Genomic DNA, 23,651 nt, shown 5'->3' on the forward strand with positions numbered 1-23,651 from the left:
CTTAATGTATTCTACAGGGTTTGTTTGTAGTGAAGATGTAGTCTCGCATTGCCAGACCTAGGAGTAAGGTCTGGCTATACCGCTTATCTATTCTGGGATAGGGGAAATAGGCCCTGGCTTGTTTGTATTTCTTCAAACCAATCACAACTCTCCCCAGATGCAGTGACGGTGCCCTTGCAAAATAGATAGCGGAGATAGCGGAAGGGGAGGGACATGTCATGTTTTAATCCATCAATTTTCATCCAAGGAGCCAGACTAGGGTAGATGCAACATGACGTCACCATGTCATGTCTGATGTCTAGTTGCTCCATGTGACTATAACAACTCATGGTGCATTACTAACAGCTGAACTCCTAAACATTTCTTCTTATAATACTGTTTAAATGATGATTAACTAATGGCAGCCATGAGTTAAGTGTTAGTTTTAGCCCTTCTCTTTTAATGTACTCTGATTAAAACTAAAACATTAGTCAAGCCTAAAAAGTCAATTTCATAACTTAAAGTTATTTCTGTCGCCCTCATGAGGAATTCTAAGTAATGACAACACCACTGTTGCATCCACATGAGAAGCCTTCAGTAATCGCGCACGCGCCCCCACCCCTCCTCCACACAGTTGCTAGTAGCCAAGGAGGACACAGAGGATTGAAAAAACATGACGGACGATTCAGAAAAGTTAATTATCTTCACTCCAGTTTCTGCGCACGACACCATGTTCTAAACATAGCCATACTGAGAAATAGTGTTTTGTGAAGTCGATAGTCTTACTTAGCTTTGTAGCAACACATTTGACAAAGACTTGAATGTAACAGACGTTCATTAATACACACTAAAGCTTTGAGACCAATACAATATGAACTGTGAAAACACGAGAGAGAGAGAGAAAAAAAATCAGAGTACAGTTACATTAAAACTAAGCATGTCAAGTGATAAAGGCTGGTTTGGTTTAAAAGCCATGGTTTAGTGCAGATATGACCATTTTACTTTTTTTTTTTATAAATATATATTAGTTTCAAAGTTATATCCCTCTAGAGCATCAGTTGCTCACTGCAACTGGGCAGCTGGCCAAAACTTTACTCACTCTGAACATCTTCCCTGAATCCACTGGGCAGTCCAGGACAACTGTTTCCACCGTAGACTGTAAGGCTTCCACCAATGAGAGGTGTGCGTTGTTAAACACTAGCCCAAACCAGTTGCATTCACCTTTCTGTCTTTACAACATCTGTGTGGGCAGCCTGTGTACAGGACACAATGGTCATCAGCTAACCCTCTTTTTATTGAGTTAAAATGATGAAATGATGATGATGATTAATAATGACGAAATGTGACTAGGAAGCATGTCAGGAAAGAAATTCAATAAACGTGATAAATGATGTCTTTTGTGTTGTGTCTTTACGTGCTTGTGTGCAAAGATTTTATCTTACACAGTAAATGCTGCCTTATGGAGTGAGGTTAAGAAATGATTTGTTAAAATTAGTTTAGGATGGGGAAAGTAAGTTGTATTTATACAGCCCAATATCCAAAAATCACAAATTTGCCTCGGGGGCTTTACAATCTGTACAGCATACGACACCCTCATATTAGTCTATATCCTTGACGTTCCACATCCGAGATTGCTCCATTGCCGCCGGAAAATCTGCCAGATTTCACTCATTTAGGCCGGATATCCGTTGCCTTGGGCTTCCTTTGTGTTGGCATTTTAAACTCTGGTCGATTTATGAGGACTATGGTTAATCTTTTCTCAGATCTCTGCAGGGTAAATCCAGACAGCTAGCTAGACTATCTGTCCAATCTGAGTTTTCTGTTGCACGACTAAAACAACTTTTAAACGTACACATGGTCCACCAAAACAAGTTCCTTCCAATCCTATTTTACAGCGGCACCGCAGCTTTTCGCCGGTGCTTAGCACTGCCCCAGACGATTGTGATTGGTTTAAAGAAATGCCAATAAACCAGAGCACGTTTTCCTCCCATCACCCGAATGCTGTGTGGAGTAGCCAGAACCTACTCCAGCGCGCTTTGGAGGAGGGTCTGGCAAAGCGAGACTACCCTCTTATATACCCATACCAATATTATATTATCTATTCTAGACAAAAAAAAAGAAAATTATTGAAAACATTGTTTGGTAACAAGGGCACATGCATATGTGGTTTTCAGAAAAGGAGTTATTCACTATAGCTCAAAGTGCTTGCGGCTGACACTTGATAAAGCACATCTCTCTGAGACTTTAATGAGAAAACAGATGTTTCCATGAAGAAATGCATCACTCTGCTCTGTGCGGTTCTCTGCATTATTAGTGAAAGTACGATTTATTTTACCAGAGATGCATAAAGAGTAAAAAGACTGCAAAGAAGGGAGGAGAGAAGAGAGGCTGGAAGAGAGAAAGGAAGAAGAGGAGAATAGTGAAAGAAAGAAAAAGCACAATTTTATTTCTAGACCTAGTTTCTGGGAATATAAATGACAAATTGTGGTTTGGGGGGCCTTGGCTGCATCATCTCCATCTTAGAAGTCTCCATGAGCAACAAATAAAGCCTGAGGGATGAGCACAAGAATGCAACTACAGACCGCTGACAGAGCGTAGTGTTTCTTGTTAGCACCACATCAGGCTCTGAATACTGAACCAGCCTGCCAATGAAAATCACATTCTTAGGTTCAGGATTTGTGGATATTTCCATAAATTGTGTGATCTTCCACAAACAGAAGTACTCATACAACACAGCACAACAAGGCAGAGCGAAGAATAACCGGAGGGAAAAGAATGGAGACAAAAACTGCGAGTATATAATGACAGTAGCAAGTACAACAAGCCTTCCACTACGATATTACACCTATCAGGAGATTAGCCCCAGAGGATGTCATGAGGAAATACTTGCAGGCTTCCTGTTCTGTGTGACAACCTTGAACGGGCCAGAGAGCAAGAGGGGAAGAAGAGGTCTATGTTGTTGTGAGTGAAAAGAGAGCTGGATGGTGTTACTACCAGTCAAAGCATTGGTATATTAGCACTCATGCCAATACAAACAGCAACAGAAAAGGCTGGAAAGTAGGCTACATGAACACGACCATCTATTTCCTGTTAGAGCTGTTAAAATTACTTGTGCTGCAACTAAATGATTATTTTCATTATTGATTCATTCTTTTTCTCAATTATTCAGTCTTGTCTTTAACATGTCATAAAACCATTAACCAAAGATATTCAGTGTACAATAATATAAAACTACAACAAGCAGCAAATCTCTATTTGAGGCTCATTTTCCAGAAATCTAGGATAGAGAATTTAAAAGGCCATTTGACTAAATTATATAAACCTTCCAAATAAATGTTTTTTTTTTTTCTTCAAAGTTTAAGACAAGTTAAAATTAATTTAATTAATTAATTAATTTTGACTTAAAAATAGTCAAAAAGGGAGTAGAGCTTGGATTGTTTTACATACTGAATAACACATACATCATCATCATATTTCTCGGTGGCCACTTCTCTAAAAGCCCAAACGATGACGATTTGTTACTTTATTTCAGGGAGGCTCTGCGTTGTGGGAAATCTTAGTAAGGCAGTGTCAGGGGGTCATCTGCCTTCAGTACTCCAGACTGTTAATGATACAGGAATCCCTCACATCTGGCATGAGGAATTCACCCCCCAGCAGCCCCCTCTAATAGCAGTACTTCTCAGTTTTAAATCAAGATTCCAAAGTAACTTGAAAAACCCACAATAATACAGAGCATGATAAAGCATGGCCAAGAGTATGGTCATACACATCCCAACAACCCACACTGAGTTCACAGCAAGTTCACGTACTTCCTTTGCCACATGAGGTGTTTGCAAAGATAATTAAAACTGAACTGTATATTACTTGAGATTAAGTAGTAAGACACTGTGGTGTGGTAACAATGTCAAAGACAAAGAATAATTTTAGTTTATTACACAGTCAGTTTGGGTTTTGGCCAGTATATCTTTATTGTCCTATCCATTTCTATAACAACATTACAGCACAGAGTTTGTCTTCATCCAATTTAAAGATTTATTAATTTGAGAAAGTGTTCATGAGATTCGTGATACTGGGAGATATAAAAAAAAAAAAAGAAAGAACTTGACATGTATGGTTTTAAACCTGCATTTACGGATTTTAGGGCCACTTGCAGAAACAAGCTGTAAACCCAATGTTGACATATCACCATATAAAGTTGATATGGCAAACTTGTTAGCAAACAGTTGCTTATTTAGACCTTCAATAGACATGGAGCAACATTAGCATTTATTTGGGTTTGTGTTTCTGGCCTCATGGAATATGCAAAAACAAATGAACTGCACAGTTGGGTGATCATTTTTTGTGGGTTTGTTACTACAAGTGATCCCTTTCACATTTGATCCAATGTTAATATTGAGCCAAACTTATTGGTAAAGAAAAGACAACAGTCTGTTCCATTACAGTCTATCCTGTTTAACTTGGAGCGACATTTCGAGTGCACTTTCCGTTTCACCTCCAAATGAAGTGGTTTAGGCAATCTAGCTAAATCCCGTCAGTTTGTTGGGATGTCATCATGTCTCAAGATTTTAGTAATTATTTTGGTGTGTATAATGTTTTCATAACCAATAAAATGATAACCAAAACAGAAAATAAGACCCAAGCTGTAATAAACAAAGAGCTTACTTGTCGTTCCAGACTGTATTTGCAGGAATATTAATTTCCTTATCTTCACTGTTGCATTATTATTATTTTCAGTGGTGCTAGCTAAAAAGGCAAAGTTTGTAGCGTCAGAGAAAAGAGCCTGAGAGGGAGGGAGTGGGAGAGAGGGGGGGTACATGCATCCCAGCTGCAGAGGGAGGTCGCGTTCCTGGCATACCTATGAGTCAGGTAACAAACACACAGACAGGGAAGGGAGGGAACGAGACGGACAGATGGAAAACAAGTGGGGTCGAGAGGTGGAAGTATGAAACGCATACAAGCCTCCTTGCTTCTCTGCTCCAGTGTTGTGAAACCCAACTCTCTCAAGCTGCCTACACATTTGCCCAGCTAACAGATGACAGCGTGTGCAAATGTTGTGTATGCCCAAAGAGTCAACCTTCTCCTTTTACTGCTCTCACACAGAAAACTATTTTACATACACATAAATATAAGCCTTGATGATTTGCATGTATATAAAAATCACCTGAACAGCTCAAAACACACACGCAAACACACGTACATTCCAAACATATATTGGCAGCCAAAGTAAATGACAGAAAGCCAGCAGCGGGATAGATAGACAGATAAAAATGGAAATATTCAAGTATGCTTTTGACGTTGAAGGGATTAGTGTGGTTTACTCTAAAGCATTCCAGCGGCTCTTAAGATTATCAATCAGCTTCCTTCCTCTGTCCTGTGTTTTTTTTTTACGCAATCTTTCCACCCGTTTCCTAGAAAGTTACGCAGCAGCAGCAAGACACCTGAGCAGCACACTAGTCAACCAGAGGCAGTTAGACCAGAGCCAGCAACAGAAATAAGATGAATGTAGACCAAAGCTTGCAACAGCAGGGGAGCAAGCTGAAGTTCATGACTGGAGTAAATTATAAGTTATAGTTTAATCTGCCCTGCTAAGGAAACTTACGCTTTAAATTCCTCCACATCTGGGGCTCCTAGACTCAACATCTTGTTGTCTGTCATCGTTGTGTGGTTGTGCATCAGCTTTAGCTTGTGTGTGTGTGTGTGTGTGTGTGTGTGTGTGTGTGTGTGTGTGTGTGTGTGTGTGTGTGCGTGCGTGTGTGATCTGTATGCGCAGACTGTGTTCTTACCCACAAAGCCGTCACATCCAACCAACTTTAAAGCCAGCTTGTCTGCCAGCACTGAGGAGTTGCCATGGGCGATGTTGGCAAAGGGCCCAGCATGGACAAACACTGGCGTACCCTGCAACAATTAGAGGGGCACACAAACATGCAGGAGGAGTTGAGAAATGTGTGTAACCCACAGCAACTCACCCTACCAAGTTTAAATAAGGACTTACTGGTTCTTTCATACTAAATTCAACATCTTTCATTAAACATAAATAAATATTGAAGTGTGAATGCACTTTGGCTGGCACTGTGATTGTCTAAACAGTAGGCACAAGTTAAGAGGTACTCAACTGGCATGGCAGCCTGACTGTGGGCCAGGCTTCCTTCCCCTGCTGATTTGGATTACTCCCTAAAGGCTGGACACACACACAAACTAAAAGAGCACTTCAAGTTTAAGTTACTGCCTATGGCAGACACTTAGGCCAGTACTCACTTTCAGTGAGGCAGTGCAAAGTGCAATACATGTGATGAACATGTCAGTATGTACAGATCAAAGAAATGTGAAAGGTATCATCTTTAAAAGTAGAGCTTTGACTGTGGACTTCACAGTTTAAATGTTTACTTCTCCATAGATGTAAGAGATCAGTGCGTGATCAGAACTTTTGAAATATCTACCATATACAATTTTCATTCAAAGGTATTTTGCTGTGTGCATCCAGTTCAGACAAGCCATCAAAGTATACAGTTGCAGAGGAAAGATCTACTGCTCAAGATCACAATCCTTCCGTTGCACTCATGACAGACTTAAAAACCGTTCAAGAAGAAAACTGGGGTAAGCAAACTAACCTATTGTTACACTGTATGTGAATTCCTTGAGAGGGAGGAAAAAGGAAGGATGGGAAGGACTTGCATGATTTTCTAAGCTTTTGTTTGCATACCTCTCCCTCTGCCTGCATAAACAGCCTCCCCTCAGAGGAGTAAATCAGCCATTTAACAAGGCTCTGACAAACGCTGCCACTTGTCTATAAAAATTAGTAGTACAGGTCACAGCAGCATTTAACTGCATTAAAGGACAATTCCGGCGTAAAATCAACCTAGGGGTTAATAACATATGTGTACCGAGTCAAGCGTTTCCTGGAATATGTTTTCATGCTAATCGAATGCGTCTCTAGCTTTTAACAAGCTACCGCAAAACCGGTGGTTAGCTGCTAACGCTAGCTTTCGGGGCACATGGTAAATCACTATTTCTACACCACTAACATGGCTCAAAATAGCACTACACTTAAACAGTTGCATAATGAGGGTCTCTACATGCAAACCGAAGCATTGAGAACTTTGTAAGTGTACAGACAGTTTATTAAAAAGATAGATTATAAAGACTGTAGCGTTCGTGTTTACATTCGGCCGCCATCTTGGAAAACAGTCATGAGCAGTCGATCCACGAACGCCATGCAATCAGTAACCAGTAACATAGCTCAAACACAGCGTTCGTGATTCGACTGCCTCGGCTGACATTTTTAAAAAGCAGCTAAAGACGCATCTTTTTAGTCAGGCGTTCGTTTAACAACATTGTTGAATGTATTGATATGTAATCTGTGCTATTGTGTTTTACTGTGACTTACTATGATTATCAATGTTTTTTAATAATGTATTTATTTATTTGGCCTGTGAAGCACTTTGTGACTCAGTCTGTGACAAGCGCTACATAAATAAACTTTACTTACTTACTTTATCCATTCAATAACATGTTCCTTTTTTATTCCAATAGAAAATGAACATACGTCATAAATTACGTGGATTTCAATGCATATTTGCAACTCCTGAACTTTAACTGGACCCAGTTCACACTTTCCACATCCGTACATGAGGGAAAGAGATTCAGCTAATAAATAAGCCACAACAGCGTGATGAAAGTGGAAATAAATGACACGTTGAATGTGTCACCTCTTTAACTGGTGGACCACAGGACTATGAAGAGTAGGGAAACGAACAAAAACAGGAAGATGGAGATCATGTCATCGTTTCCTCTTTTTGTGCATCTCTTGTACTGTCCACTACACCAGCTGCAGACCGGCTACTACAGTAATACAATTTTCCCAAATCCCTCAAATCCCATTTTCAGATAGCACAAGGATTCAAACAAGAGGGCCTATAGACACAGGTCTGATTGTCTAAACTATGGTATACTGCCTCTCCCCAGGAAAGATGCATGCAGACGGCTTGGTGAAACGCCACGTAGACAGGATGTTTGAGAAACACAGAGAATGAGGTCTGCTTAATAGACACGTACACAGGGAGTGAGACGTGGGTTCAAAAACTATCCCTTTTCCTCTTGTGCTATGTCTCCTCCAAACCCCATCTGAAACAACACAGAAACGTATGCTCACACACACACACACGCTTCCCTATGCCAACTATTCTCATGTGTGTCTGTATTCAACACAAACAATCACAAGCGAAGAGGGCATAAAGGGCACAGGCGGTCAAGCTGGATGGAAAATTCTCATGGAGCTCTGAGGCCCGGTCGGTGCCGATACCAGTTCCCTGACCAGAATCACAGGAAACCCACACAGGAAACGGTTTCACACAACAGGACCGCAATGCTTCCTCCAAAAAAACAGAAAGTAACTAAATCTCTGCTGCATGCAACACTCCACCCCCTCTACACCCTTGAAAACACCCAGTCTGTGTTTATTTTCCCCACCCAATAGCCGTGTAACCAAGCTTTGTGTTCAAAACCAACAAAGAACAAACAAACGAAAAATAGCTCTACAACAAAAACACAAAGCCGTTAACAGAAGCATGACTGCTAATATGAATTACTGTTAACTTTAATAACTTAAAATCAACTCAACAAAAGAAATACACTTAGCTTGTGCAGAAAACCGTTGCTGTAACTAGCCGTATCTCAAAAGTGATGAGACCATCTCTAACATTTACACTAGTTTAACAGATACATGCCAAGTCAATTTGACCAAGAATGGTAAATAAAATATAAACAATTCTGATTACACTTACTGTACATACTAATATAGGGATGTAAATGACAAATATTTGTATTACCAATTTGTTTACCAATGTTTTTAAATTTCAAAAGTCTTGTTTTGTCCAACCATCTAAAAGCCTATCTAAACATATATTCAGTTTAAAACCATAAGTTTAAACATATTGCAAATATTCACATGAATGATTAGTAGATACAAAAAAAAATAGTTGATAATTAAGCTCATTGTCAAAAACAATGTGACATATGAACTACCATGGATTAAATTCCTGTATACAGCTGGATACAAAAATAGTGTTGGAAAATATCCAGTTAATGATAAATTCAAATGAACAAATTTGGAACCTGATGGGTGGTGTCGATGAAGAGGTACTTGAGTTCATCTGATAGGGGTGTGGGGGTGGGTCTTAAAGAAAAGGTTGGGAACCACTGCTTAAGTGAAAAAGTTAGTTATTGGGCCCATCTTTTATAAAGTTGGTGCTTCTTTCAAGTGGGCTTTTGCTGTACCAGAGAGGCCAAAGATCAATGCTAGATGTCTGGATTTGTTATCGGTTCATTCAATCCTTTAAGCCACTAAACTCCTCTCCTCTCCATTTCTCCATCCATCATCTTGAGGGTTGGGCTTTTTCCTTGAGTACAGGGACAGCTTCGGGTCACTGATGGTATATAGTGTATGTGTGTGTGTGTGTGTGTGTGTTAGTGAAAATGCAAGAATTGTTTATGTGCCTGTGTGATCATAACGGTAATGTTATAAAAGCTAAATTAAAGCCAGATGTGAGAGGCAGAGTTATGGTATGAATTGTCAGATTAAGGACTTGAGGACAGTATGAATCTGGATGGGACAGCCTCTGAGAGCGCCACCTGTCCTCTACACACTGCTAAACTGTTAAGATAAAGAGCCATGGGAGGAAAAGGTCAATCTATCATCTTTTCTTAAAAGCTCTCAGTGGAGCACTCTCTTTCTTTTCTCTGACAGCAGAGGTAGAGGTAGGTCTAGTGCACACTCAGCATCCCTGTGGACTACCAGCCTATTTATTCTACAATATATTCTCCAAAAGAGACTCAGTTGAGCAGCATAATGACTATTTAAGTGGGGTTATGTGTATGTCTCACCTCTAGGGTCTGCATCAACGTGGGCTTGATGGCATCTTTCATTAACACCGCTAGTGCCCCACTCACACCCTGACAGAGAGGAAGAAAGAAATACAAGATCAGGTTATTAGATCACGACAAAAATGTAACCACACTAACACAAACAGCTGATATTTATGTGAAGAATGGTTAAATGGTTCTACTACAGAGGATACATTGCACTACAGTCCATTTGTAGGTCTCTGTGCTTGCTTCCCATGTAGTATACACACAGTCGTATACCATATTCCCACTGGGGCTGGCTCTGAGGTGTGGTGATGTTTTGGCATCCAGCCTAATCAAAAAGACTAATGTAACTTAATAGGGGAGCCTCCTCTACACCTCTGAAACAACACAGGCCCGCAGTCTTCTGTGGGAAACCAGAAACAGCTGACCCCAGAAATGGATCCGGTGAGAGGTGCGAAAACTCTGCTTAACATCTTAATCGCAGGTTACACCTAGATTAAAAATGTTTTTTTCAAGAGGGGAAGTGGTATGTTAGTGTGTCTGGTCCAAGTGGGAATTTGGATATTTCTTAGCTGCAAGTTTGACAGACGATTATGATGATGATGAATTATGTTTCACATGTTTTGTACGTGTCTCGAAAATCTCCCACGAGGGCCCAACACTGCAGGTTTACCTACCAAAAATGTAGGACACACCTAACCATCACACTTCTTTCTGCATGGGAATGACAGAAAATGTCTCTTCATTTATCGGAACTGCAGCTGACTCAATACTTTTCATTGCAGAAATTCTGAGATGTAGTGATGAAAAGTTAACTGTGAGATTGATAAAATTCACACACTCTCTGAATGACAAGACCACACAGTAACACACACCAGGTCCTCTGCGGTGACAGGCTGTCCAGAGCGGCTGGTCCCCACCACCATGCGCGCCAGTCTGTTTTTCATGTCCACCAGGCTGTCTGCCAGGGCCAGGATGGCCATGATCTCACTGGCCACTGCAATGTCGAACCCAGTCTGGAGGGTGAGAAAAGGAAAATCATACACAATGTAAACAAATTGCAGTATTTGTTCACCGGCCTGCAGAATATTGTGAAAGCAATATGTTTAAAACTTTCACACCAAAACAAATTTGACTCTATCTTTCAATAGGTAGGGACTGCTTAGTAAAGAATAATAGTATCCCTGACTGACTGTCAAACACAGCGCTGTAGCAAACACACTGTGGGAAGAAAACTTTCCACAGTGACTAGAAGACAAGAAATGATCAAGACGGACGCCAGTCACCAGCTTTATCACATGGGCAAGGGAATAGGAGTCTTATGATCATGACCTAGTAATGGGGTGATGGCTTTGGGGCAATAAATGACAGGATTGTGAGTTTCTGTATTGATTTATGTCAAACAAATAAAAAAATGAAATAGCGACACAAGAACACAAGGAAGAATGAGGGATTTACATATGGAAAACCAAAGCAGTCTTCATTCCACGTCACAAGAAAAAAAGAAACGTAACTTAAACCACATTAATCCACCAAGAAACACACCATTTCTACTTCCACTCCCAGTGATAATACCCTGAGGGGCTATAGTGTATCAAGCACTGGAGGAAGGTGGAGGACAGAGGAATGAAAAGGGAAACGGAATGGATGAGCTGATGGCGGTAAATGTAAACATATGCTGAACTAGCTCTGTGTGTGTGTGTGTGTGTGTGTGTGTGCATGGGTGGGTCACTTTTCTCCTTCTTTAAACATTTGCTTTCACTTAAGCCTGCTTGCTTCCCATTGAGGTGAAGTGTTTATTTACAGGATTTCATTTAGCTGTCATTACTACAGACATATGGGCGAAATACATCTGGGCTTTATCATGAGAGAGAGAGACAGGACAGGGAAACGGAAAGGAGAGTGTGTGTGTGTGTGTGTGTGTGTGTGTGTGTGTGTATGCATGTGAAAGTTTTTTACATTAAAAGGTTTTACTGAAAAACTTAAAAACACGAGCATCTCATTCTACCTTACACCCATGTTATCACACCCACCAGCAAGGCCGCAAGGGAAACACTGCAGTGATATCACTGTTTGTCATACTAGGTAGGTGTATGAGAAAATATTTGCAATGAACTGGAATGTAACATATTAGGATTAGTGGATAACAGTATCCAAAACCGATACTGCAGAAGTGTGGTTATCGTAAAAATACACAAAACAAAGCCGGTGGATAAAAAAAAAAAACATTTTCAAAAGAACATCATAAATTCAGGGGAATGGAGATTGTGAAGGCATGAATGCTGCATACCTCTCTGATCTGTCCTTTTTCAGTGCTCGCCTGTCCTACTGTGATCTTCCTCAAGAAACGGTCATTTGTGTCAACAACTGGAAAACAAAGACAAAAGACTATAAATCTAATTTCTTGTAACATTTATTATTTATTATAAAATATACTACTTTGTCATAACATCAATGAGACAAGAACCTGACAGACTGTAAAAATCCATGTCCACACGTTAAATAGACAAAAATGCACATCCACAGGCTTGCACACAAAGACACACACACAAACCCAATAACTGACTAGAAGAGAGATTCTTATCACTTAATCTGAGTAGGCGATGACACAATGAAAGTGCTTATGCTACTAGGATTTGCTACCTAAAAGTTTCTTCACTGAGCACTTCGCCTATTCTCTAATAATGTGGTTAAAAATCTGTGGCTATACTGTTGTTACAATGAGCGAGGAAACCACATTAGTCAAACATTATCCTCATGCTGGTTGGATATAATGAAAGGGAACATGAAAAACATGGTTTGTTTCATGAACACATAGACACACAGTCACACACACATAACATTAGGTAGTAAATCTGTTTTTAATCTCCAGGGTTCGTCTTTTAAGAGTGCCCTCTGGAGCCACTGGAGTAAATACCACATCAGTCATAGCAGCACCCGGCTGGTTGTTCTCACTGACAACTTTAAACCAAACACAGCTTCCACTGAGGTAACTATTCCCACTCCTACCATACCCACATGTAATTCTCTGTGACTGATGACTGCGGCGATTTTAGTGTTGAATCCATATGAACACAAGAGGCATAAAAGAGTTTTCATATCCAATTTGCATTGACGAGAACACACCAACATACAGTGCAGTGAATATTAAATTCAGATTGTGCTTTATCAAACATTTTATTTTAATTCAATATAGCACGTCACATTCTTCAGACTTAATGGACCATTGGATGTTTGTCAAAACTTCTTTCATGTAATTAGATTTGCGTGACAGTCATACTGGATGTTGTGTAGCAAGCATTACAATTTTATTCTCAAGGGAAATGTATCAATGTGAAAACATAAAATAGATTATATATATATATATATATATATATATATATATATGACATCATTTTACTAAATATTTGACCACGTTGCTTGGAATGCCTAATATTGTCACTGCATACCAACAACTAGGTATAAACTTTTTGCTATAGTTCAAACGTGATAAGTTGCAGTTACAACCCGCTGCATCAAGAAGAAACACAAACCCTACTGAATATTTCACAGACATACATTGTCCTTCTTTAGTTTTGGCTATGGGGGGGAAATGCCCTTCAGTATTAGAAGGTTGCAAACAGAAATCATTTACAGAGTGAATTTCTATACTTCTATAGATACCTCTCTGCCAGGTGATCTTGGAGGGGTCAAGGTCAAGACGAACAAAGGTGCTGACTTCCTGGGGTGTGAGAGATGCAGGATCTATTTTATTGATCCCTAAACGCTGGAATCGAAGAGAGAAAGAAGATTAGAGGATCATCTGTTGTGTAAGTGTTTTTGGAGATGTGATGCTTAGGTGCTATTTTTTGCACTTTGGTTCGACACATGCCCACATTTCGGTCCCAGCTGCGGCACTACTGCTAGATGCAGCAATGTGTTTGATATTTTAGGATAATCTATTTCTATATTTTATTTTAGACCAACGTAGTGGGACTTTTCTTGCTATGTTCACATCAGCTGGACACAGCATCATTCCAGCATGTAAAAACAAATCCAGACTAAATGACTATGAGGCGATCAACTCACTGTCAGGTTCAAAAGGTTCACTGGGAGTGCGCCGTTTAAAAACACACATGATGACTCTTTATCTCTCACCCTGTCCATTATGACCCAAATTCCAGAGACATTCATACAACATGACAGACAAACATTCAGTTGGCTTATGTTCAAACTTTGCATGTGCCATATGTATTTTATCTGCCAAGACTTGATATAAAGCATTCTTCCTCAACACTACAAGAAACAGCCTTACTCTTAGACATATAAACAAATAGGAGCTTCATGAGACCTAAACAAATAGTTGGAGATAAAGACATGCTGAGGGGAAAGATGGGATTTTAAAGCTAGGCTCACTGAGGTCCCCTAGTGGACAAAAACAACAACTTGTTTTATTTTTTATACAAGAGCTCAACACAGCAATGCTTTTGGCTAGTAATGATTGTTGATACAAGTGATTCTGGCACTGCAGTGTTTGGACTTACACATAGCCTGGAGATTTGGATGGGTGAAAATCTTCTGACTCCATTCACTGAAGGGACCAGTCTATTGAACAGGGCCTTGGAGGTATAAGACATAAACGTATATATAATAAACATGTATATGCATATAAAGTTCCTTTAAATTACAATAATTATGTTTTCTTGAATAGAATGCATCACAATCACACCATGGTTGTGACTGCTAAATGTTACCGGAGCATAAAAAGCATACTCTTCTTACATATATTCGACATGTTTGAGGCTTCCGTGTAAATATTCAGTGACATCACTAGATAACAAGATTGCAATATGTACACATATTAACATAATGCATCATTTCCTTTCTTAAATCAAAGAGAATAACATCTAAATAGCAAATCACTAACATTTAAATTGTGTGCAAAATCAGGATTGTCATTATACTAGCATCCAAGTCAAAACAACAGTTTCACATTTTTGGGGGTGTAAGAATGAGTTATTACTGGGCGACATCATCACACGGTCACCTTGTCTGATTGAGTCGCCTCGTGGAGCATTCTGGCATCGATGGCTGCTGCCACCAGGTTGTTGGCTGCTGTAATGGCATGAATGTCACCAGTCAGATGGAGGTTGAACTGAAGGGTAAAAAAAGAGGAAGAACAAACAATATTAAAACAAGAAAATGTGAAAGAGTTGAAATAAAGAAAATCAAATTACTATTCCTGTAGTGTATTGGTACAAGTTGTGAGTTCAGATGGTCCCAGTGGAAATAAAACCTCTACCAAGGGGGGTTAAAAGGTAATCACAAAATTTGGTATCACATGTGGCTTCAAACAAAGTAACCTTCTCATGGTTTAGACTTTGTGCCCTAGGTCTTTAAAAATATTGGAGAGGTAAATAGCTGGTGTTTTGGTATGAGAAAAGGAGGCTGCTTCGTTGAAGGCTACGTGTCTGCAGCTAAAAAAATCACTCTCCTTCCCTCTCAGCCCTCCCTCCCTGCCTTTACAGACAGTGATTTAGTCACAGGCAATATTATGCCACAGCTCCAGGGGTTGTGTGTGTATGTGTAAACTAGTGTGAGTCTCTGCATGTCTTCGGTCTTTGAAGCCTGCGTCAGTCCTGCTAGGAAGCAATGAGAGTGTCTGTGTGTTTTACCTCCTCCATAGGGATGACCTGGGCATATCCCCCTCCTGCAGCTCCCCCTAGGCACAAAGAAGAGGTAGCACAGTCAGAGGCAGACCAACAGGACAGGGACACACAAAAGGAGGAATGCTGAGTGGTGGACTCTGAGTGAACTACTCCACCCCTGCACAAAATGTAGTAGGGTATGAAATGCTAGCCTCACACTGACAAAGATAGCTTATCACACAGTTAGTTGAGACATTCCTAACTGCTAGTTTGGGCGCCTGTCTCTGGACTTCAAAATTCCACTCAATGTATTCAATTGGAAGAAAAACTAAATTAAGAGTTGCATTCCAAAATAACAGTTGGATATCTTTTCTAACATGAAAATACATCTCCTTAAAAACATGTAGGTTGTTATTTAATGTAATAGCTTTCTTACAACAAAAAAAAAAAAAAAAAAAAAAAAAAAAAAGAGCGTTAGAGAAAACAATTAGTCTTGGAACGATTATCTTTAAAATAAGAAACTACTGTATCACATTACCATGAGGTCAAGAGAAAGGTAAAGAGCACAGAGAAGGGGAAAGCATACTTTTCAGATCGAATATGTCATGTACAGTTAGCATAAGGATTCATAGTATGTATTCATTGCTGACCTTTAACCCCAAAGGTGGGTCCCTGGGAAGGCTGTCGGAGACAGGCGAAGGAGTTGAGCTTAAGGTGGGCAGACAGGGCCTGGACTAGGCCAATGGTCACCGTGCTTTTACCTTCACCCAGTGGGGTGGGAGTTATACTAGACATACAGAAAATAGAGAAAAAAATGTTACTTCATATTTTTTGGCTAGAATAATGTGACTGAATCTATGTGCATTATTGTTAGAATAACACATACAGTATGCAGCCAAATAATTGATACATTGCTTTAAAGACCTCATATTAGGCTCATCTTCAGGTTCATAATTGTATTTAGAGGTTCTACCAAAATAGGTTTAACTGCTTTAATTTAAAAAAAAAACACCATATTTTTGTCATACTGCACATTGCTGCAACTCCTCTTTTCACCCTGTGTGTTGAGTTCTCTGTTTTAGCTACAGAGTGAGACATCTCACTTCTACTGCATCTTTGTTGGGAGTCGCACATGCGCAGTACCTAGGTAAGGACGACTAGCCAGTCAGAAGCAGAGTAGGGCGGGCCCTGACAAGCAGGCTAACGTGATCCAAAACAAATCTGCTTCAGCCGGTAACCATGGCTTCGGTTCAGCCGTATGTTCGAACCTGAGTCTCAGTAAGTCACACGTACCCAGCAACCAGTACATATTTCCCATCCGGCTGTTTGTGGAGGCGGTCCAACAATGAGAGTCGGACCTTAGCTTTGCTCCTGCCATAGGCTTCAAGCTCTTCTGGCAGCAAACCAATCTCCTCAGCCAGCTGGTCCACTGGCTTGGGCGTCTGAGCTCTAGAAATCTCTATGTCACTGGCAAATGTAGAAAGCATGATTAATCATTCAGATACATTTCATTTTAAAGCACCACCTATATGGACAATGTCTCTAAGGTGCAACTTAGAGAATAGTATGACATGAGAAAAGGATGTCCAGGTAGATGTAGTTAAATTCCTCACAGAAAGTAGTCTATACCTTGGTACAGGGGTCATGGGCTGCAGTTTGAGGCTGTGCAGATGCCAGGGTCGGTACTGCTGCTCCTGGAGCCACCGACTGCAACTACCCACCACATTCTAGTAGAAAAAGAGGAGAGAGAGAGGTAGGTAGGTATGAAGGTAAAGAACAAAAAAGACAAATGGGGCGAGACAGAAACAAAGAGGCACACCTGTGTTCTGTAAGCTGCTGTGAGGTATCCTAACCCAGACTTTGAGGACATCTCAATGGCCTGTTCATCTAAAACAAGTAAACAAAAAGAAACAGTATGATAAATGCACATGTTGAGAAATAAAACATGCATATCCAAATGTTAACAAGTGTTGGACACTAGTACACAGAGGACACATGCTGTGTCCCACCATACGATATATGAGTGTAACCTCACAACTGCAACACTTGCTAAGTCTGTCTACATGATAAACTGCAAACTTATACTTCATTCTATAATACTGGAAAAAGCCAAATACACACTAGCTAACTAACTAACTACACTAGTATGTCTATGAAAACTCAGATGCAGACATGAAAGGGGAGAGAGAGGGGGAATGACATGCAGCAAAAGGCTGCAGGTCAAAATCGAACCTGCGGCCGCTGCGTCGAGGAGTAAACCTCTATATATGTGCGCTTGCTCTACCAAGTGAGCTAACCCGGCCACATTCTCAAGCTTTTTAGTCAGCTATAATCCCATTAAATGCATTCTGAAAGGTCAACAGCAAATAGGCTTTATGTGTGGCAGCAAGGTTTAAATTCCAATTCACGTGCAACACCCAAAGGTGCGGTGCCAGGAGGTTAAGAGTCATTTCTTTTCTCCTATAGATCAAGCCTGTACAGGGTGATTGTGACTATCATAATATATTCAACAATACCTGTCTCCAGGGTGGGCTCACAGCAGATGACAGCAGCCCCTGGTCTAATCCAGGTGGGTGGAAGATCCATGTTCCCTGCTCCTAACAGGACCACAGCATCAGCCTGCATAACCTAGGAAACAAGGATCGAAGAAATCAAATATCAGGAATTTCAAAGAGAGGAAATAAAAAAACAAATAAAAAAGACAAGCGCTTAAAGCAAAAATAAGTGAAGCAGATTGAATCCAGAAGAGTCCAAAGTCCCAGAAGATGTGTGATTGATAGATAAACATAAAACAATTTTTATGTTGAGTAAACCAGAAATACCTCTTCAGAAAAATGTGACTGATCATGAAAAAATGTATGGCTTTCAATTAGCAAACTAGTGTTTGAGTTACCTCTGTTGCAACTGATCACATTTTATGACACTGCATATGAAGAAGCAGAGACTGACTCCATGTGGTTGGCCACTAAAACTGCACAAACTGTAGCTGGCGCAACTGAATAATGACAGATGTGTGAGGATATGGAGCATAAAAAGGCTTTTCATTTATAAAGCTATGGCTTTAGCGGTACATCTTTTCAAACAAATGATACTCAAAACACGAAAAGAACATACTCAAAACAAACAAAATGTCAAGCTGACCACAAACATGGACCTAGTGAAACTGGTGATTTAAAAAAAGGTTTAAAAAAAGTTTTGAAAAAGAAAAGGAAAAAAGAATCATATGAACAACACCACACCTGTCTCTGTAGGCTTTTTGAGCTCCAATTACCCTTGAGAGCTACCATTCCACTTCTTTCAATCAGGCACTGCAGGGACACCCCAAGGGGTCCTTCTCCTCCAACAAGCAACACAGTTTTCCCTTCCAAAGCAGAATCTGCAGAAGTATTAAATGCAACATAAGGCCATGCAGTTAAGTATTCATGATACATATTAAAATGCTGACAATCTGGACATGGATGGAAATTAGTTTGCACACCAATCAAAAAGTAGGTGTTAAATAGCTTTGTGCAACACTGTGGTCATAATTACAGATAGGGTATGCTGATATGTGGCCCATTTTCAAATCTAATGCCCATACTTATTTATATTTTGGAATTTACCACCCCATATACTACTGCAACTGGACACAAATTATTTACTCAGAATAACAGTGACCCTATGTGCATGTGAACTTTGACCCCCTACCCTCTGAACCCCAGGGTGTGTCTTAAATTGGTCCTGAACTCAATACTTAGTATGATGAGTCAGCCTTTTGGTGTGTCTTGTGTTTCCCAATTCAGATCCCCACATAATTCCCAAAGATTCCCAGTGAGTATCTTAGCTTAATGTTCACACCGACATCGTGACATTTTCACTTCTCTGCATTTGCAAAAGGTTTTTAAGCACATGGTGTGTTCATTCTGATAAAAAGTATAAAGTCTTAGGAAAAATAGTGTGCTTGCTTTGATGAATTCCCAAATTTGAAATTGACAAAGGTTTCCCAAAGCTGCAGTTTGCTTGACATTCATTAATAGTATCATTTTCTGTTCTGCAACATCTAGCAGCGTTCAAAGTATAGAATTGGTAAACAGGAATGTTGTCATGCCATGTCAAAAAAGCACTTCAGTATTAAATACATCTAATTTAGATATTTTTCCAGCATGAATGTACTACCGACACAGCTGCATCTAATAACATTAGTAACGAGGAATATCTGGTGTGCCACAATAATACTGATTGTCAGTGCTTGCTACAACTGTAGCTTACCGTAATCAAACTCTCTCGCTCTTTAAATTAACCAGCTACACCTGCGTTTTGCATGCTTTCACGTCTCTAAAAAATAAAAATAAATAAAAAAAGACCCTTCAAAAGGAAATGTAAGTGCCATTACAGCTACATATATCAGAGTGTATACCATGTTTCTCCAGCAGATCCAGCACAGCGCTGGCTATGGGTGGCACAAAGCCTTTGCTTAGGTCTCCTCGTACCAGACGGCCCATATTCAAATCAGATATCCTATAACAAGACAAGAAGGGACAAAAATATGATACATTTCATTTTCAATATAAATCAAATAAATTATTCTTCTACCTGGCCACGGCATTAAGTTTATTTTGTAAACTGCTATGAATGACAGTATCAAGTACCTTTAGAAAATGTAAAAATTGCATATACACGAGGCACACGTCATTTAGTGAGTTACTGGTAAAGCCACAGAAATAAAATGTATTTCTATGGGTAAGCTTAACACTGGTGAGTACATTTTTAAGTTAATAGCATAGTTGCTTTATTATTGAAGAGATATCTAGGATTACAGGTCAAAAAAATGTTTTTATCAAACACCAGAAATAAACAAAGTAGCTTGTTGCAGTAAAGCAAAAGCACCATATATCTCAGTTTTTCATGGGACAACCTCAACTATTTTTTTTTAAATGAACTTGCTTTACAAAATGTGTCCTCGGTTGAACCAGCTCTCTTTAATTTGTGATGATTATGAAGGGTGCCTTGCAAATGTTTTCATTCACGTGTCTGCTGAAGTCACACACTCTGCATTTAGACGTCTTAATTCTGTGCAGCCCTTTCTGATTTGGTGTACCATGTGAGTAAATGCATTTATCTCTGTTGGGAAAGAGAAACACGCACAGCAGATACCTGGCCGACTGCTGCATAAAACTGTCTACTGCCGACAAAAAAAAGTCAATTTTAAGGAAACAAATTATTAAAGAGGAACAACTAGAGAGACAACCAATTGTAAATATACACAGTAAAAGATCTTTTAACAGCATGTGCAATTTGAAAGACATATACTCTTCACTGTTATGTCTCTCTATGTGAGATTAGAAAATCCAGCCGTTTTAAATGCAATGATCCTATTTGGCTAGAGCAGGTTTTTACCCGTCTACATCCTTCTCAGGTTTGATTGTGTTCAACACTCGACTGGTGATGTAGGCAGGGGGGAGGTGGAGGTAGACTCCGTGCACCCTGGGGTCTTCATTCAGCTTCAACACCTCCTCTACAATCTACACACATTCACACAAAGACAAAACACAGACAAACAGAAGGTATAGTTGCAATAGGAACAGTAGGAAATGTAACCTGTGAAACTGTTAATACCACAGTGGCTGCATATTGTCTACAGAAAACCTTGGCCTACACACCTTAGAGGTAAAGTGTCTTTGATATTTTATTAATTAAAGGTAAAGAGTGAAACAGCAAACAGCAGGAATTATAATGTAAATCATCCACAGTCAGCTGATATGGCTCAAGAGTCAAAATCAATCTGGGCAAAGAGAGCAACAGCTGAGAGGCTGCTTCCCATTCCCACTCACACAATATTGGAAAATACCATGAAATAAAAAAGGAATACAAACAGGACCCAAAGGAGTGACTAAGGAAATTAGGGATTAGTTATGTAACAGTGGATATATGATGACTTACAGTCAAGAAATGTTTAAATTAATTACTTGCTAAATGATGACAGGGTGGGAAGAGTTTTCCTAGTTTTAGGTGCAAATTTGTGTCAGCTTCACTTACTTCATCTTCACTGCATTCCTTTGCCAGACAAATCTGGGTGATGTTTAAGCCAATCTTTGGACATACAGACAATGAGAGGGTTAACTGCTTGAATTATTGTGTAGATTTGTGAAAAAGACAAAATGGATAAAATTCAGAGGATCAGAAGGAAAGGAATTTACCCTTCCTGCCATTTTCTTATTGATCTCCAACAAGCAGTCATCTTCACCTGCCTTTGAGATAAAATAAGCACACAGACCTGGCCTTACTTTAAGGTTTGACAGTATTTAAGGCAACAATGGAAATTACAAATCCTACATAGCTGTTCTGTTTTTGCTTAAAATACCTGTATAATGACTAACAATGGTTGGACAACTGGATTTCTTCCCTGCAGAGCCAACATTGCCTCCTTGGTGCTTTGAACCACTTCCCTGTGAGAGAAAGTAAAACTGGTTAGCTATTTCCAATAATCCATTTAGGGATACACCCAGGGTTTTTAAAATCAAACACATACATCAGGTCAAAGACACCCATTCTGTAAGATTTTTGGAAAAGGTACCCTCACCAGAAAAGTGGATACCATTTAGAACTGCTTATTCTGCGTTTGTTGACAAACTGGGGGGAGGGGTGAAACTTTAAATGCCTCTAGTCTGGCATTGTCTCTCCCGCTTTACCTATTCAAATAAAACATCGGAAACAAGTGATTAGCCTGCTTCAGTTAAAGGAATACCACATCCCACTAGAACAAAAATATACCATGGAAAATAAGGGTGGGGGGAAACCGATTCATGTATGTATAATTATTTTTTTGCGACACTTTTTTAAAATTGATTATTTTTCCCAATTTTTTTTTTATTAGATAGTGCAGATGAAGAGGAAAGGGGGGGCGAGAGTGAGGGGATGACACGCAGCAAAGGGCTGCAGGTCAGATTCATACCCAGGCCGCTGCAAAGGACTCAGCCTACGTGGGGCGCACGCTCTACCAGGTGAGCTAGAGGTTACCCTATTTATTTATTTTTTACCAGTGATTGACCAAAATATTTTCTATTTATACAGTATCGCCGACTACATCATATCAGTTTCCAGCTAAACAGAGCTAATGCAGAAAAAGCAGAAAATCCATGTTATGTACAATTAGTTTTTAGAAATGTCTCATGATAAATTGTCCCTAGAAGTGTGTTATTCAACTTTTGTTAAAGAAGGAAAAGAAAATCGCAATGCTCAAAACTATTGAAACGCAATACTTCTAGAATCACCATGAATGAAAATTGCAATACAAATCGAATCGGCACCCATGTATGCTGAAAGAATCAAATCGGGGTAAAAGCATATCATCCCAGCCCTAATGGAAATAAGATTTTATTTAATGGAATAAAATAAAATACCAATTGTGAGAGTGCACCGATTGACCACCTTACTGCGCTTGTGATAAAAGGTGGGAGGGGCTGATATGTTAACACATTTAACACAATGACCTACATGTTGTCCAAAATGTAAACATTATCTAGAGCAGGGGTCACCAACACGGTGCCCGCGGGCACCAGGTAGCCCCCAAGCACCAGATGAGTAGCCCTCAGGCCTGTTCTAAAAATGAAAATTAAATATTGACATTATCGGTTTCCCACCTTGTTAAGTCATTGTTGATAATTATTGTGAGAAATCATTAACGTAATCAGTGTCTTCACATAGATGACTATCATTAATCATTAATAATCATATATAACTAAAGGCAAACTGAGCAAATTTGTTATTTCAGAAGAGTGTATCAAACTGGTAGCCCTTTGTATGACTCAGTACCCATGAAGTAGCTCTCAGTTTCAAAAAGGTTGGTGACTCCTGATCTAGAGCAAGCCCACCTCTAGCTAACTAGGATCATCATTCAATGTACTTTATTTCTCACGATGGTCTATAGTAGTAAAAATAACATCATTTAAATATTTACACACACACACACACACACACACACACACTTTAGCATCATGTGTTTGGCAACAATGGAGAGAAGTTACATCAGCAGGCGTCCCTCTGAGGATATCGAGGACATGTGCGGAACTGGCTGCTATTCATGCGTAAAAACGCCATCAAGACCGGAAATACGTAAACGTTAGCTACTGTTCATCACTCGATTGTGTTTTATTTTCAGTTAAATGTAATACAAATATGACAATAAAGCAGTCGTGTGGTCAC

The 23,651-nt window shown here is 39.7% G+C and overlaps 1 protein-coding gene across 3 annotated transcripts in view; it reads right to left on the bottom strand.

Annotated features, from left to right (window-relative positions):
- mthfd1l (methylenetetrahydrofolate dehydrogenase (NADP+ dependent) 1 like) overlaps nt 1-23,651 on the bottom strand; it is a 38,976-nt gene that overhangs the window by 14,778 nt on the left and 547 nt on the right. Inside the window, exons 1-20 of one of the 3 annotated variants that reach the window (XM_031322152.2) lie at nt 22,030-22,107; nt 21,811-21,895; nt 21,647-21,697; nt 21,486-21,539; nt 20,847-20,971; nt 19,867-19,967; nt 18,710-18,846; nt 17,987-18,098; nt 17,290-17,357; nt 17,100-17,197; nt 16,764-16,937; nt 16,121-16,257; nt 15,498-15,544; nt 14,870-14,977; nt 14,367-14,441; nt 13,507-13,609; nt 12,134-12,210; nt 10,719-10,859; nt 9,859-9,927; nt 5,763-5,874 (exon numbers count right to left, since the gene is read on the bottom strand). In XM_031322152.2, coding sequence (XP_031178012.1) covers nt 5,763-5,874; nt 9,859-9,927; nt 10,719-10,859; nt 12,134-12,210; nt 13,507-13,609; nt 14,367-14,441; nt 14,870-14,977; nt 15,498-15,544; nt 16,121-16,257; nt 16,764-16,937; nt 17,100-17,197; nt 17,290-17,357; nt 17,987-18,098; nt 18,710-18,846; nt 19,867-19,967; nt 20,847-20,971; nt 21,486-21,539; nt 21,647-21,697; nt 21,811-21,867 — 1,846 coding nt within the window. In that variant the 5' untranslated portion in view covers nt 21,868-21,895; nt 22,030-22,107. Of the gene's footprint in view, nt 1-5,762; nt 5,875-9,858; nt 9,928-10,520; nt 10,558-10,718; nt 10,860-12,133; nt 12,211-13,506; nt 13,610-14,366; nt 14,442-14,869; nt 14,978-15,497; nt 15,545-16,120; nt 16,258-16,763; nt 16,938-17,099; nt 17,198-17,289; nt 17,358-17,986; nt 18,099-18,709; nt 18,847-19,866; nt 19,968-20,846; nt 20,972-21,485; nt 21,540-21,646; nt 21,698-21,810; nt 21,896-22,029; nt 22,108-23,651 lie in introns of those variants that run through there. The other 2 variants (XM_031322151.2, XM_031322153.2) reach the window with 2 other exon arrangements.

The sequence above is a fragment of the Sander lucioperca genome, chromosome 19 (assembly GCF_008315115.2).
Source record: "Sander lucioperca isolate FBNREF2018 chromosome 19, SLUC_FBN_1.2, whole genome shotgun sequence".
In the NCBI taxonomy this organism is placed as follows: Eukaryota; Metazoa; Chordata; class Actinopteri; order Perciformes; family Percidae; genus Sander; species Sander lucioperca.